At 53.7% G+C, this 14,756-nt stretch overlaps 2 protein-coding genes across 12 annotated transcripts; one reads left to right on the forward strand and one right to left on the reverse strand.

Moving 5' to 3' along the window:
* Positions 1-4,996: 4,996 nt before the first annotated feature.
* Positions 4,997-9,414, reverse strand: TIMM17B (translocase of inner mitochondrial membrane 17B). Of its 2 annotated transcripts, none has more exons than XM_009234826.3 (6): positions 9,330-9,414; positions 8,363-8,462; positions 6,606-6,669; positions 5,651-5,779; positions 5,448-5,558; positions 4,997-5,365 (listed from the first exon to the last, which is right to left on the reverse strand). In XM_009234826.3, exons 1-6 carry the CDS (start codon positions 9,353-9,355, stop codon positions 5,277-5,279), a joined length of 519 nt encoding a protein of 172 aa, XP_009233101.1. In that variant the 5' UTR covers positions 9,356-9,414; the 3' UTR covers positions 4,997-5,276. The 2 variants fall into 2 exon arrangements, with proteins under 2 accessions (XP_009233101.1, XP_054400499.1); XM_054544524.2 differs by having other exon boundaries at positions 9,134-9,366.
* Positions 8,758-14,755, forward strand: PQBP1 (polyglutamine binding protein 1). Of its 10 annotated transcripts, none has more exons than XM_024240762.2 (7): positions 8,758-9,100; positions 10,100-10,184; positions 12,804-12,915; positions 13,542-13,654; positions 13,844-14,128; positions 14,344-14,407; positions 14,540-14,755. In XM_024240762.2, exons 1-7 carry the CDS (start codon positions 9,044-9,046, stop codon positions 14,694-14,696), a joined length of 873 nt encoding a protein of 290 aa, XP_024096530.1. In that variant the 5' UTR covers positions 8,758-9,043; the 3' UTR covers positions 14,697-14,755. The 10 variants fall into 10 exon arrangements, with proteins under 10 accessions (XP_024096530.1, XP_054400495.1, XP_063577354.1 ...); XM_054544520.1 differs by having other exon boundaries at positions 14,347-14,407; XM_003779631.5 differs by lacking the exon at positions 8,758-9,100 and adding an exon at positions 9,552-9,688.
* The last annotated feature ends 1 nt before the right edge of the window (position 14,756 follows it).

Consider the following 14,756-nt stretch of genomic DNA (forward strand, 5'->3'; position numbering starts at 1 on the left):
AGCCTGGCCAACATGGTGAAGCCCCATCTCTACTAAAAAAAAAAAAAAAAAATACAAAAATTAGCTGGGCATGGTGGTGTGTGCCTGTAATCCCAGCTACTCAGGAGGCTGAGGCAGGAGAATTGCTTGAACCCAGGAGGTGGAGTTTGCAGTGAGCTGAGATCATGCCACTGCACTCCTGGGTGACAGAGCAAGACTCTGTCTCGAAAATAATAATAATAATAATAGGCTGGGTGTAGTGGCTCACACTTGTAATCCCAGCACTTTGGGAGACCAAGGCGGGCAGATCACTTGAGGTCATGAGTTCGAGACCAGCCTGGCCAACATGGTGAAACCCCATCTCTACCAAAAATACAAAAAGTAGCTGGGCATGGTGGGATGTGCCTGTAATCTCAGCTACTCGTGAGGCTGAGGCATGAGAATCGCTTGAACCCAGGAGGCAGAGGTTGCAGTGAGCCGAGATTGTGCCACTGCACTCCAGCCCAGGGAACAGAGAGAAAACCTGTCATAAATAAATAAAATAATAAAAGCAAAAAGAGGAATGTTTGTCCTTGAAATTATTACTTTAGCAAAGAAGGCTCATAAAACCTTCAAATGACACCTGTAGTTATAATTGAGAATATGTTGTCTATGTTGTAAATGACATCTCTGAAACTCTAAGTGCTGTAAATAAGGATTTTGAACTCCTGGCCTCAAACGATCCTCCCATCTTGGCCTCCCAAAGTGCTGGGATTACAGGTGTGAGCCACTGCGCCCAGCCGTGGATTTCAGTCCCAGCCTTGCCCCTCTGAGGCAGTGTAGTCCTGGGAAGTTGCTTCGCCTTTTTGTGTTTCAGTTTCCTCAAGTGCAAATGAGGACAACAAAAGGCAGTTTTGTGTCACCTCAGACGTGGTCCTAAATGGGCCCACCGGGATGGTTCGCATTTCTTAACGTCAGAGCATCAATCTCTAAAGGTCTGCCCCTAGGTTGGGGTCAGGGGTGTCAGAGCTGCCCTGCCTGTCAAGCCCTGTTCTCCAACTGCCACCAAGAGAGCAGCGGAAATAGGAACACTGAGACCAGCAGCCCCAGACTCAAGGTGAAGTGCATGCACCTCTCTTCCTCCTCCCGCTGCATTGACTCCATCTCTTGCTCCTCTGTATCTGTCTTACCTTCTCAATCTCGTTCTCTCTCTGCTCCTGTTTTTCTTTTTTCCCTGTTGTCTCTGTCTTGTGTCTTTGCCAATGTGTCTTTCTCCTTCTCACTTTTTTTTTTTTTTGGACAGAGTCTCACTCTGGCTTCCAGGCTGAAGTGCAGTGGCACGATCTCGGCTCACTACAACCTCCGCCTCCCAGGTTCAAGCAATTCTCCTGCCTCAACCATGCAAGTAGCTGGGATTACAGGCGCCTGTCACCGCGCTTGGCTAATTTTTGTATTTTTAGTAGAGATGGGGTTTCACCATGTTGGCCAGGCTGGTCTCAAACTCCTGACCTCAAGTGACCCACCCACTTCGGCCTCCACAAGTTCTGGGATTACAGGCATAAGCCACTGCACTTGGCCCCTCCTTTTCACTTTTTTTTTTTCTTTTTAAGACAGGGTCTCGTTCAGTCACCCAGGCTGGAGTGCAGTTATCTGCAACCTCTGTCTCCCGGGTTCAAGCAATTCTCCTGTCTCAGCCTCACGAGTACCTGGGACTACAGGCATGTGCCACCATGCCCAGCTAATTTTTGTATTTTTAGTAGAGACAGGATTTCACCTTGTTGGTCAGGCTGGTCTCGAACTCCTGACCTCAGGTGATCCACCCACCTCGGCCTCCCAAAGTGCTGGGATTACAGGCATGAGCCACCACGCCCCGCCTCTTGGTATCTTTCTCTGCATCTTTCTCTCCTTTGATCTCTCCGTAAACTCTGGCTTCTCTTTCTATGTCTTTCTCCCTATTCTTCTCTTTCTGTCCCTTTGACTCCCCCATGTCTGTCTCTTTCTCCCTGATCTGTCAAGGTCTGTCCCTGAGGAAGTGAGTAAAGTGATCCCACAGCTGTTAGGGCTGGACCCCCTTGCTCTTCTCTGATCCCACTCACCTCCTTAATCCCTCTCGCCCACCGACTATTTCCCTTCTCCCCATGCAGACAGGTGGGTGGCAAACTCAAGGGCCACCGGGGTCACACTGTGAAAGCACCAGCCAGGGAGACCAAAGCAGAAAAATGAGGATGCGGAGCTGAGAGATCAAGACAGACAGAAGCAGAGACTAAGGGCTTAGGCAGGGAGGAAGCAGGAAGAAACAGGAGGAGGAACCTGAGACAGAGCCGCTGAAGTCCTTGCTGGAAGCAGATGGGATTAAATGAGAGGAGACTGGGAGAGTGCCAGAGACACCAAGAGGATGCAGGTAAGGCATCTGTCCCCTGAGGCCCCGCAGCTAGGGTGTGGGTGGGCGGCAGCCAGAGGAGGCCCGGCCTGAAGCCAGCTCACACAGCTCAACCGCTCCTCACTATGTCTCTTGTGTTTGCCTGCATCTGATGTGGTATTCCCCTCTACCTGCCTGCGTTTCTGACCCTCATGCAGCTTCTTCTATTTCTTAGCGTCTCTCCCCTTCTCTTTGTCTCTTTCTCTTTTCATTGATCTCTTGCGTGTCTCTCTGCCTCCATCTCTTTCCACCTCTCTGTCGGTCTGTACCTCCCTACGTGCATGTCTGTTTCTATTTCTCTCTCTCTCTTCATCTCTCCACCCCCCGTCTTCTCTTGGTCTCTGTAGTCTCTTCTCGTCGAAACAACCGAGGGTCTCACCCCGTATTTCCTTCTTTTAAGAACAGAGGCTGCCGGCCCCGGGCCTAGGTCAGTCAGTGGGCGGGGCCTCAGGGCTCGCTCCAGCCGCGCCCCAGCTCGCGAGCCGCGGACGACCCAGGGCGCCCCAGCCCCAGCTCGGGGCCTGGTGAGCCCGGGTGATGCCGTTGACGCGAGGCCTCCACGGAGTCCCCCCTCCCCTAGCACCGTCCCCAGCCTCCCTACAACTCTCGCGCGAGGCCCCTAGCCTCGGTTTCCCAGCCCGCTCCCTCGCTTCTAAACGTGGTGCTGGTCCCGCCCCACTCCAGGTGACTCCGGCCCCCCAGCCCCGCCCCAGCCAGCGGCTGGAGGAGGCCCCGAACGTCGCCGCAAGCGGTCAAGCCACCCGGGACGAGGGCGCGCAGAAGGACCGCTCCTAGGCCCCGCGGGTGGGTCCGGCCGTCCCCAGCCTGGAGACTGCGCAGCTGGACCCGCGCGCGGGAGAGGGGCGGGGCCTGGCGGTGGGAGGAGGTGGGTCCAGAGGCTGCCGAGGGCGGGAGCCTGCGGGTCTCGGGGAGCATGGAGGGGCGCAGCCTCGGAGGAGCCGGGTGGTTGTAGGAAGGAGGTGGGGCCCGCCGCGGCCTCAGGGGACGGTGCTGAGCGAAACGACCAAGGCGGGGCCGAGGGGCAGGGCCGGAGACCCCGGGAGCGTGGAGCCTCCAGGACTCTCGGAAGGGAAGGGCCTCCAGGAGCTACTCTCCAGGGGGCGACGCTAGATCCACGCAGGTGAAGGCCTGCAGGGGGCAGGGCCGGCCCAAAGATCCAGAAGGGGCGGGACTAAAGGAGGTATTGGCCCCAGGACACAAGAAACACCCTGGGTCTGACTGGCGCTCCGGTCTCAAAGATGCATGCCTTGTGCTGCCGCCGCGGTACTTGTGGAGATGCAGGTTCGAGGCCGAAGCCCGGGCCCCGCGCTGCCCTCCCTGGTCCCTCAGTGGCGTGGCTGCGCCCTGGCCGGCACTGAGTCGCTCAAACAGGTGTCACAGCTGTTACCGCTGAGGACTCTTTACATTCCCAAGGACCAGTTTTATAAGCGACTGGCTTGCAAGAAAGGGACGGTTTTCATGTCTCTCGAGGTCATTCGCCACTGGAGCAGTTTGTGCAGAGGACACCCTTAACTCCTCAGGAAGCTTTTGAGCCTCCCCGTGGCTTCTGCACCCCAGTGTAGGCAATGTTTGCCCCACCCAGGTAGAGGTTTTCGCAGAAGTCACAGCTTGGGGGCGGGGGCATGTCCACCCAGAAAAATCTCCTAGCTCCCCCATCCCAAAATGAAAACTCATTTCTGGTTATTTTGTGGTTACCCTTTAAAAACACTTGACCTGGCCGGGCGTGGTGGCTCACGCCTGTAATCCTAGCATTTTGAGAGGCCAAGGTGGGCGGATCACTTGAGGTCAGGAGTTCGAAACCAGCCTGGCCAACATGGTGAAACCTCATCTCTACTAAAAATACAAAAATTAGCCGGACATGGTGGTGGGCGCCTATAATCTCAGCTACTTGGGAGGCTGAAGCAGGAGATCACTTGAACCTGGGAGGTGGAGGTTGCGGTGAGCCGAGATCACGCCACTGCACTCCAGCCTGGGCAACAGAGCAAGACTCCGTCTCAAAACAACAAATAAAAACACTTGACCACACTGAGCAGAGGAGAGCAGAAAAGCAGCTCTGTGACAGAAGGGGAGGCTGATCCAGGGCACCTTCTTTGAGGGAGCTAGGTCTCCTGGCCCCCTTCTTCCATCCCAGATCCACCGAGGCCACATGGAGGGAGGGGAATCACCTTCACAAATGCCGTGCTGAGTGTCCAGAAAGAAGGGACTCCTGTGAGGCCACATTTCCCAGCCTCGGTGACGGGGGCTTGTGGACCAGGAGTCAGGGGTATTGGGGTGTGTGTGGGGGGATGGGGTCAGGGGTGCAACGTCCAGAACCACCCCCGCCCCCAGCAATCCTGGTGTTTATTCACTTCTTTCTCAAGCTTGTTCCTCTGACAGCTAGGACCCATCACCAGGCCCCAGACAACCTTAAGATGTGAATTAGGGACACATGTCCCTAATTCACCTTCATTCTCCCTTCCTGCTCATCCATCCCACAGACATTTACTAGAGCCCACTTGCTGTGGGCCTCCAAGTCCTAGGGCTTCCGAGTCCCTGAAGCAGGCTCTGCCCCTTGTCCTAAGGAGGGGTCCCATAGGCAGTTCAAGGAGTCCACACATAGGCATTTCAAAACAGGCTTTAAATACTCATCAGGGTGCCACACAAAGGAGCTGGGGTGAGAACTTCGTACATGTGAGTGTGGGGCTGGGGTGCCCTGAGAGAGAAAAAGGGGACCCATCTGTCAGGGCAGCTGGGGTGCCCCACCCCCACCCTGGGACTAGGGAGCAGAGTAGAAGCCCTCTCTGGAGGGTCCCAGGGCTAACTGGGAGCCAGCCCTCCCTTCGAGGTAGATCATCGGGGAGGGAACCGAGAAGTAGCTCCCATGGTGGCAGTGGCTTCCTCAGTGGTACTGCTGATAGCTGGGGTAGCCTGGGGCCGGGGTGCCGTCCTTAGGGGGCAGCTGGCTGGGGTCCTCCAGGAATGGGGGTGCTGGAGAAGGGAGACTTGGGTAAGGATGAGTGGAAGAGGCCAGGTGGAGCATCTCCCACTCCCCCGACCACCAGTTACTCACCATTTCGGAACTGCTGGGCCGTGTAGCGAGTGAGGAGGATGCCAACGCCCTCAATGAGGGCCAACAGGATGCCCCCCATCATCGCTGAGCCCACCATGGCCAGTGGGCCACCTGGGGGAGTTGGAGGCAGAGAAACAGAGGTGAGGGCAGGCAGAACAGGGTGGAAGGGGCTGGGGCCAGGGCCAGGGCCAGGGGTCACTCACTGCGGGCAGCCAGCACAGCCCCGGTCAATGCTCCACTGGTGATAGAGTTCCAGGGATCCTCCTTGCCCCGAAGCCGCACCAGGCCACAGTCGATGGTGGAGAACAGGCCCCCCCACACTGCGAAGCTACCTGTAGTGGAACCGAGGCCTAATTAGTTCCTGGGAAATCCTGAGAATTCACATCTCAGGGAACTTCCAAGGCCTGAATGCTTTGGCCAAGAACAGGGAGAAAAACCCAGACACAAAGGCAGATAGCCTATCTGTCCCCATCCTGTGGGGCAGAGTATTTCCTATCTGTCCCCATCCTGTGGTAGCTCCCACTTCAAGCCATCTGTAATCACCATCAACATTCCCTTCACCTTTATGGGGAGCTGACAAATGTTTACAAGCAGATTTATCTTCATATGGCTTTTAACAGAGCAACTTTGAGCTTCATAATCACCACACAGAGTTGGAATTCTGATTTGGGTTTCAGTGAGAAGGAAATAGGTTAGGAAACCCAGTTAATATGATAGTTAAAATGTTTACTGAGGGCTTACTGTGTGCCAGGACCTGTTCGAGGTACTGTGTTATTTGACTTCTGCAATTTTAAATTAGTTAATGTTATTAAAGTGTTTAGCATAGCAACCAGCACTTAGTAGTATGTAAATTACATAAACTACAAAACTACCGATGAAGTGGTTACTGTTATCACCACCCCCACAGTACAAGTGAGGTTCAGAGAGGTTAAGCCACTAGCCCAAGGTCACATGGCAGGGAACAGTCAGGACCTAGATTTAAACTCCAGAACCCACTTTCTTCCCCTCCATATTCAATTGTTGGGAAATATCACCCCCCTGGAAAGTCTCCAGCAGGGGCTAGAATCTGAACCCCCAACTTGCAGCCTAGACCCAAAGGATCAACCACTCCCACCTTTGCCAAGACATCTCCTATATCTATCTCCCCAAGCCCCTCACCTCCAATCTGGGGGGCTCGGATCCTCACAGCGTTGGCACTACCTCTCAACCGGTGCCGAATTCCCTGGGGAAAGGAAGGAAGGGCGTTAGGGCAGGGCTGAAGCCACTGGCAGACAGGTTTCCAACTTTTAAGAGAGGGAAGAAGATGGGAGACCTGTTAGAGGTATCAGCGGTAGAGATGTGGAGAAGTGGCCAAGAACTAGTGGCTTGGAGAGCGCCCCAACATGGGTGTTCTCAGAGCTAGGTTGAGAAGTGCTAATTCATTCATACATTTGTTCATTCATTCATTCAGTGAATGATTAACAAGTACCTACTATATGTGCCAAGCACCATGCCATATGCAGGGATACAGCCATGAACAAGGTAGATCTGCTCCCTGCCCTCTCAGAGCTCACATTAACGATGGGAGACACAGATCTTGAGCAAGGGTAGATAAACAACGGAGCTTCAGACAGCAATCTCCACTGTAGAGGAAATGCCATGAAGAAATATGACTGGGGCTGAGGGGTCAGGAAAGGCCTCTTGAAGGAGGGGGAATCTGTGCTGAGACCTTGATGATGACAAACTTGGGCAAAGATCCAGGGAGGAGAGTTCCAGGAGTCTAGGGGAGGGACGGGGCTACATATATAAATTGCAGGGACCTTGGCTAATAGATGGCATTTAAAGTCACGGCATTTGCGATCTTCTGGGAGGGGAGGTGGTCAGAGAAAAAGAATTATGTTAAAAGAATTCTCTCAACTTTAAGGCTGTCTTCCCTCTGCCAATTAAATTCCTGTCATTTTCCTCTATCCAGGTTTCTGAGCCAGAATCTGCCTCTAGGTAAAATGTGTCTGGTCCTGGCGCAGTGGCTCACACCTGTAATCCCAGCACTTTGGGAAGCTGAGGTGGGTGGATCACTTGAGTTCAGGAATTAGAGACCAGCCTAAGCAACACGTTGAAACACGTCTCTACAAATAAATAAATAAATAAATACATAAATAATTAGCTGGGCATAGTGGCGCAGTCCTGTGGTCCCAGCTACTTGGGAGGCTGAGGTGGGAGGATCACTTGAGCCTGGGAGGCGGAGGCTGTAGTGACCTATGATCAGGCCACTGCACGCCAGCCTGGGTGACAGGGCAAGATGCTGTCTCAAAAAAAAACAAAAAACAAAAAAACACAACAACAAAAAAAACCTGGCCAGGCACAATGGCACACGCCTGTAATCCCAGCACTTTGGGAGGCCGAGGTAGGTGGATCACCTGAGGTCCAGAGTTCGAGGCCAGCCTGGCCAACATAGTGAAACCCCATTTCTACTAAAAATACAAAAATTCGCCAGGTCTGGTGACACATGCCTGTAGTCCCAGCTACTTGGGAGGCTGAGACAGGAGAATTGCCTGAACCCAGGAGGCAGAGGTTGCACTGAGCCGAGATCGTGCCACTGCACTCTAGCCTGGGCAACAGAGCAAGACTCTGTCTCAAAAAAAAAAAAATCTGTCTGGCTTTGCACATACATTTAAAATTTGGTGATGACTCTTTGAACGACACAGCATTTCCACAGAGGAGCTCCAGCTGAGTGGGGTGGAGGGTGGAAGACAGAGGCCGTGTTTGCAATCCCTACAAAATCCCAGATACAGGAGCCAGGCTCGGCACATAGTAGGTGAGTGGGCACCAGAATGAATAAGTGCACGTGACTGGCAGCTCCAAGCAGTTTTCAGAGCAGCCTCCCTTGTGGGCAAGACAGCTGACCCCACACCAACCCAGGGAAGGCCTGGACTCACAACAGGGGCATTGCGGAAACCCTTGATGGCCTGGAAGACTCCGCCACCGATGACACCCATAGTGAAGGCTCCACCGCAATCATCCACAATTCGCCATGGGCTGCAAGCAGGAAGGGAAGGACGGGGTTAATGTGAGCCCTCCCCCAGGTCCTGTCACACGAACTCTTTTCTAACTGGGAGAAACCAAGTCACCAGAATGGGAAGTTCCTAAGTAGGAACAAACACTTCAGATAATAAGGAGCTAGTTCTGTCACGCTTTTTCCACACACCCCCCCATTAAAGCGAGAAATGGGGCAAAGGGGGAGAAATATTAGTCTTCGCCCTGTCTACCAACCAAAGAATCAGCCGTTTTACTGTGATCAAAGATTAAATGAATTGGCACACGCAGTTGACGTTTCAATAAGCGACATAGGCGTGTTAACTAGCCAAGACAGACTGTCAGCAAAGCAGGACCGCGTCGCACCCCTTCTCCGACGGTGAGCCCGTCCAACCATGCCCCGCCCCTTTTCAATCAGGCACAACTGGGAAAAACCAAGAGCGACCGCGGGAAGCATCCACCGTCCCCGCCGGCCCTCAACAGGCTCATCCGTGCCCCGCCCCCACTGACAAAGGCGACCTGGGAAAAACCACCCGCGGCAACTCTGGGGATTTCCGGTCAACACCGTACCACCCCTAGCCGGGATGGATCGTCCAGCGTGTCTTTTTTCGTTAACAGGGACTAGGAGATTACGAAGTCAGGTGAAACATGGCGTGGTTCGGCCTTCGCCGCACCTTCTGAGGGGAGACGGTTGTGGCCCCTCATAATGGAGCCCGAGTGACAGGAACCGAGTGGGGGTAGCGGGAGATACGTTAAGAGTCCCCCGAGTTTGGTACATGGCTCTGTGCGGCCGATGCCTCCCCCGCCCGACCCCCACGGCTAGCCTTGGCGTCGCAGCAACAGTCCGGATGCCAGTGCCCATCGCCGTACCAAGGCTCCCGAGCGTACTCCTCCATGGCGCTGGCGTCTGGCCGCGCAGTCAGGCCACGCCCCCAGCGTAGACGCACACCGGCGTCGGAGCTTTCCGCCTATTACCGGGCAGCGATTGGGTCGCTATACCGCATGTCACGCCAAGGACGCACTCTCATTGGCTAATCGAGTTTCTGCCATTTGTTCATTGCCTCCTGAGCGTAGTCCAGTTACTTTCAGGCTCGGGGAGTGAAGGCCTCATTGAGAGAAGGTCTCATTCTGTGTTTTGGGAAGAGAGTCGTGTGGGCCCAGGTATCGTAGCGGCGACACGAGAGAGACGGCCGGTGTGACAGCCTTCCACTACCTGCACGAGTGTATTGGTAACGTTGGGGTGGGTGCACTCTTTCGGAGCTGGAGGAAGTGCTGCCCTCTGCTCCCCCATCCCAGCGCTTTGGTTTCTCCCACCCGGCAGTCATTGGGGGACGCTGGATGAGCCCATTTCTGAAGTGCGGAGGGGCCGGGCTTTTTAGGCGGTGGGCGGAGCCTGGGCCTGGGAGAGGAACAGGGCCCTGGAGCACCTGGTTTCGGGGACAGTAGGGTTGGTGGGAGTTACGATGATATTGCCACCTACCTCTTACATCTTTTAGTGCGTATGTTCTGTCCACCCAGCTACTGGTTCATTTGAGTAGATGGGAGTCAGATGAGTACATGTTTACGGGAGGCGCTTGGTTACGGGATCCAGATATGAATCTTTATCTGAGCTGCTTGTCAGTTTGTTCATCTGTCCCTAGGTCTGTCTGCTATCAGCTATGCCGCTGCCCGTTGCGCTGCAGACCCGCTTGGCCAAGAGAGGCATCCTCAAACATCTGGAGCCTGGTGAGACGGCTAAAAGCAGATGGTCCTAACACGTGCCAGCCTCGACAGGCACTTTTGTTGTTGATACTGACGCTTGATACCTAGCATGGGCCAACTGTGCACCAAGCAATGGGGTGGCAGGCATTTTTCGTTGTTAATAGTATGGATTCCTGACATCCATCCCTACCGCGTGTCAAGTGGAGGGGTTTGGGGGAATAGATATTTCATTCTTTCTTTTTTTTTTTTGAGGCAGAGTCTCATTGTGCACCCAGGCTGGAGTGCAGTGGCGCGATCTCGGCTCACTAAAACCTCCTCCTTCTGGGTTGAAGCGATTCTCCTGCCTTAGTCTCCCGAGTAGTTGGGACTACAGGCACGCCCCGCCCCACCACACCCGGCGATTTTTTTTTTTTTTTTTTTTTTTTTTGAGACAGAGTCTCGCTCTGTCGCCCAGGCTGGAGTGCTGTGGCGTGATCTCGTCTCACTGCAACCTCTGCCTCCCGGGTTCAAGCGATTTTCCTGCCTCAGCCTCCCAAGTAGCTGGGATTACAGGCACGTGCTACCACACCTGGCTGATTTTTGTATTTTTAGTAGAGACGGGTTTCACCATGTTGGCTAGGCTGGCCTCTAACTCCTGACCTCAGGTGATCCACCCCCCCACCCTTGGCTTTCCAAAGGGTTGGGATTACAGGCATAAGCCACTGTGCCCGGCTGATATTTCATTCTTAACAATACTGACTGGCTGGGCGTGGCGGCTCAAGCCGGTATTCCCAGCACTTTAGGAGGCTGAGGCAGGTAGATTGCTTGAGTTTAGGGATTAAGAGATTAGCCTGAGCAACATGGCGAAACTCCGTCTCTACAAAAAATACAAAAATTAGCCGTGTGTTGTGGTGCATGCCTGTAGTCCCAGCTACTTGGGAGGCTGAGGTGAGAGGATCGCTTGAGCCTGGGATGTCGAGGGTGCAGTGAGCCGAGATTGTGCCACTGCACTCCAGCCTGGCCGACACATGGAGACCCTGTCTCAAAAAAATCCAAAAAAAAACAGAAAATAATACTGACCACCTAATGCCTATTTGGGGCCTACTGTATGCCAGGTTAAATCCATGGATTACTCTATGGGGGTGATGACATAGTATCTAATAGGAAGTACTGCTAACCTCTACTGCTGTCTCCTGTGTGCCAAGTGTAGTTGCAGTGAGGATCTATCATTTAGGCCTACTGTGCTCTGGCTGCAAATCACACCTTATTGTCAGTAATACTAAAAACTGGCATCTATTTGGGGCTATAGTGTGCCAGGCACTGGAAAATACATCTTCTCCTTATTGATAACTGACATCTATTACAAGCCTACTGTGTGTGCAAGGTATAGACCTTGTGGTTAATAAAATTGTCAATGATCCCAGGCCTGGCAGGGTGGCTCACGCCTGTAATTTCAGCGCTTTGGGAGGCGGAGGTGGATGGATCACAAGGTCAGGAGATCCGAGACCATCCTGGCTAACAGGGTGAAACCCCATCTCTAATAAAAATACAAAAAAATTAGCTGGGCGTGGTGCCAGGTGCCTATAGTCCCAGCTACTCGGGAGGCTGAGGCAGGAGAATGGTGTGAACCCGGAAGGCAGAGCTTGCAGCGAGCTGAGATCACGCCACTGCACTCCAGCCTGGGCGAAAGAGCGAGACTCCATCTCAAAAAAATAAAATAAAATAAAACTGGCAATGATCATTGATTTACTTTTTTTTTTTTTTTTTTTTTTTGAGACAGTCTCGCTCCGTCACCTAGGCTGGAGTGCAGTGGCGCGATCTTGGCCCACTGCAACCTCCGCCTCCCGGGTTCAAGCGATTCTTCTGCCTCAGCCTCCCGAGTAGCTAGGACCACAGGCGTGCTCCACTGTGCCTGGCTAATTTTTGCATTTTTTAGTAGAGATGGGGTTTCACCATGTTGGCCAGGCTAGATTTTCTTTTAAGCCTATTGAGTGACCTGTGCCTATGGTATATATATTATTTATTATTTGTTTAGAAATAGGGTCTCACTCTTGCCCAGGCTGGAGTGCAGTGGCATGATAATAGCTCACTGCAAGCTCAAAGTCCTGGGCTCAAATGAGCCTCCTGCCTCAGCCTCCTGAGTAGTTGGGACGACAGACGTGTGCCACTGTGCCCAGCTAATTTTTTTTTTTTTTTTTTGTATTTTTTTGTAGAGACAGGGGGTCTCACTATGTTGACCGGGCTAGTCTCATAGACGGGTTTTCACCATCTTGGCCAGGCTGGTCTTGAACTCCTGACCTCGTGATCCACCCACCTTGGCCTCCTAAAGTGCTGGGATTACAGGCATGAGCCACCACACCTGGCCAAGATGAGTAAATTTTTTGATGAATCCCTATCAACTCTGAAACCAGATAGCTTTGGCTAACAGTAGAACTCATCATCTGAACCCAGAAATGGATTTAGGTGACCTTTTTTTGTAAATCTCCTAATACAGAGAGTTGGATTTGGAATGTGAAAGATACTTCATATGCTCCCTGGCACACACACACACGTGTCTTTTACGTGTGGCTTGTGTGAATGTGAGTGCGTGTCTCTAGGCTCTACATGTAGGATGAGGTCCCCTGGTCCTTATCTGCTCTCCTCGTCCCCACCTTGTTCTGCCAGAACCAGAGGAAGAGATCATTGCCGAGGACTATGACGATGATCCTGTGGACTACGAGGCCACCAGGTTGGAGGGCCTACCACCAAGCTGGTACAAGGTGTTCGACCCTTCCTGGTGAGCCTGGGTGAGGGGGGGCTAACTTCTGACTTCACCCTTCCTGTGCTGACCTTGGTTGTGAGGTTTAGGGGGACACAAGGGAGGGAGCCTGGGGTGGAGGGTGTTGGTGTTAGGTATCTGCAGGACTCAAGTTGCTGCCCACTGGGGCCTGGCTCCTCTGGGGTTGGAAGACTGTCTTTTCTCTCTTTTGAGACGGAGTTTCACTCTTGTTGCCTAGGCTGGAGTGTAATGGTGTGATCTCGGCTCACTGCAACCTCCGCCTCCCAGGTTCAGGTGATTGTCCTGTCTCAGCCTCCCAAGTAGCTGGGATTACAGGTGCACACCACCACACCCGGCTAATTTTTGTATTTTTTGTAGAGATGGGGTTTCATCATATTGGTCAGGCTGGTCCCGAACTTCTGACCTCAGGTGATCCACCTGCCTCGGCCTCTCAAAGTGCTGGGATTATAGGCATGAGCCACCACGCCCAGCTGACAGTGTTTTCTCTTCAGGAGAAGAGATTCTGGGGATCCTGCCTGTGGGGTCCTGACATGGGGCAAGTATAGGCAGAGAATGGGGAGACAAGAGTTGAGGATCCAAGGCAAGGACATCTGTGCTGACACTTCTTTCCTGCGGCCCCACAGCGGGCTCCCTTACTACTGGAATGCAGACACAGACCTCGTATCCTGGCTCTCCCCACATGACCCCAACTCTGTGGTTACCAAATCGGCCAAGAAGCTCAGAAGCAGTAATGCAGGTGAGTTGGCAGGTACAAGGTGCCCTGAGTGATCTTAGCAGTTCTCACAGAGAGGCCAAGTAGAATGATAGTGGATCAGAGGGACAGGTGAGACCAGGCGGGCCCCGCCTCAGGCAAGGGAGATTGTTGAAGGCAGAGGCTGCTGGGTCCTGGGGTGGCAAGGGGTCACTTCAAGACTTGTGTCCCCAGATGCTGAAGAAAAGTTGGACCGGAGCCATGACAAGTCGGACAGGGGCCATGACAAGTCGGACCGCAGCCATGAGAAACCAGACAGGGGCCACGACAAGTCAGACCGGGGCCACGACAAGTCTGACAGGGATCGAGAGCGTGGCTATGACAAGGTAGACAGAGAGAGAGAGCGAGACAGGGAACGGGATCGGGACCGCGGGTATGACAAGGCAGACCGGGAAGAGGGCAAAGAACGGCGCCACCATCGCCGGGAGGAGCTGGCTCCCTACCCCAAGAGCAAGAAGGGTAAGCTGGGCAGAATGGGGCTCTGTGAGACCAGCAAGGTGCAGGGCGCACTGCGTGAGGAAGCCTTCCCTCAAAAAGATGCCTGGACCTGGGGCCTAGAGGAGGGTGCTATGGTACATGGCAGCCAGGGGCTTCATTTCTTCTTGTGGGGTGGGGCTCAGTGATCAGGGGCTCCTGGTGCCTCTATTGAAGACTTTGCCCTGCCACTTCCACAGCAGTAAGCCGAAAGGATGAAGAGTTAGACCCCATGGACCCTAGCTCATACTCAGACGCCCCCCGGTAAGTGACAACTCCTCTTGACTCAGTACGTGGACACCATCCTCCAGCCTCTTTCCTCCATTCCTCATTGGGACCAGGTGGGCTGTGTCCGCCACATCACCCATCTCCATCCCCTGACTCTTTCACCGGCAGGGGCACGTGGTCAACAGGACTCCCCAAGCGGAATGAGGCCAAGACTGGCGCTGACACCACAGCAGCTGGGCCCCTCTTCCAGCAGCGGCCGTATCCATCCCCAGGGGCTGTGCTCCGGGCCAATGCAGAGGCCTCCCGAACCAAGCAGCAGGATTGAAGCTTCGGCCTCCCTGGCCCTGGGTTAAAATAAAAGCTTTCTGGTGATCCTGCCCACCAT

The sequence above is a fragment of the Pongo abelii genome, chromosome X, assembly GCF_028885655.2.
Source record: "Pongo abelii isolate AG06213 chromosome X, NHGRI_mPonAbe1-v2.0_pri, whole genome shotgun sequence".
Lineage (NCBI taxonomy): Eukaryota > Metazoa > Chordata > Mammalia > Primates > Hominidae > Pongo > Pongo abelii.

Bases quoted from the DNA above. Each gene is read 5' to 3' on its own strand.
- PQBP1 (XM_024240762.2), top strand. From the start codon at position 9,044: ATGGATCGTCCAGCGTGTCTTTTTTCGTTAACAGGGACTAGGAGATTA. The intron at 9,101-10,099 runs GTGAAACATGGC...ATCTGTCCCTAG, and splicing joins CTAGGAGATTACGAAGTCAG to GTCTGTCTGCTATCAGCTAT. The intron at 14,408-14,539 runs GTAAGTGACAAC...TTTCACCGGCAG, and splicing joins TCATACTCAGACGCCCCCCG to GGGCACGTGGTCAACAGGAC.
- TIMM17B (XM_054544524.2), bottom strand. From the start codon at position 9,321: ATGGGCACTGGCATCCGGACTGTTGCTGCGACGCCAAGGCTAGCCGTG. The intron at 6,670-8,362 runs GTGAGTCCAGGC...TCCTTTCCCCAG, and splicing joins GTTTCCGCAATGCCCCTGTT to GGAATTCGGCACCGGTTGAG. The intron at 5,366-5,447 runs GTGAGTAACTGG...TCCCTTCTCCAG, and splicing joins GGCCCAGCAGTTCCGAAATG to CACCCCCATTCCTGGAGGAC.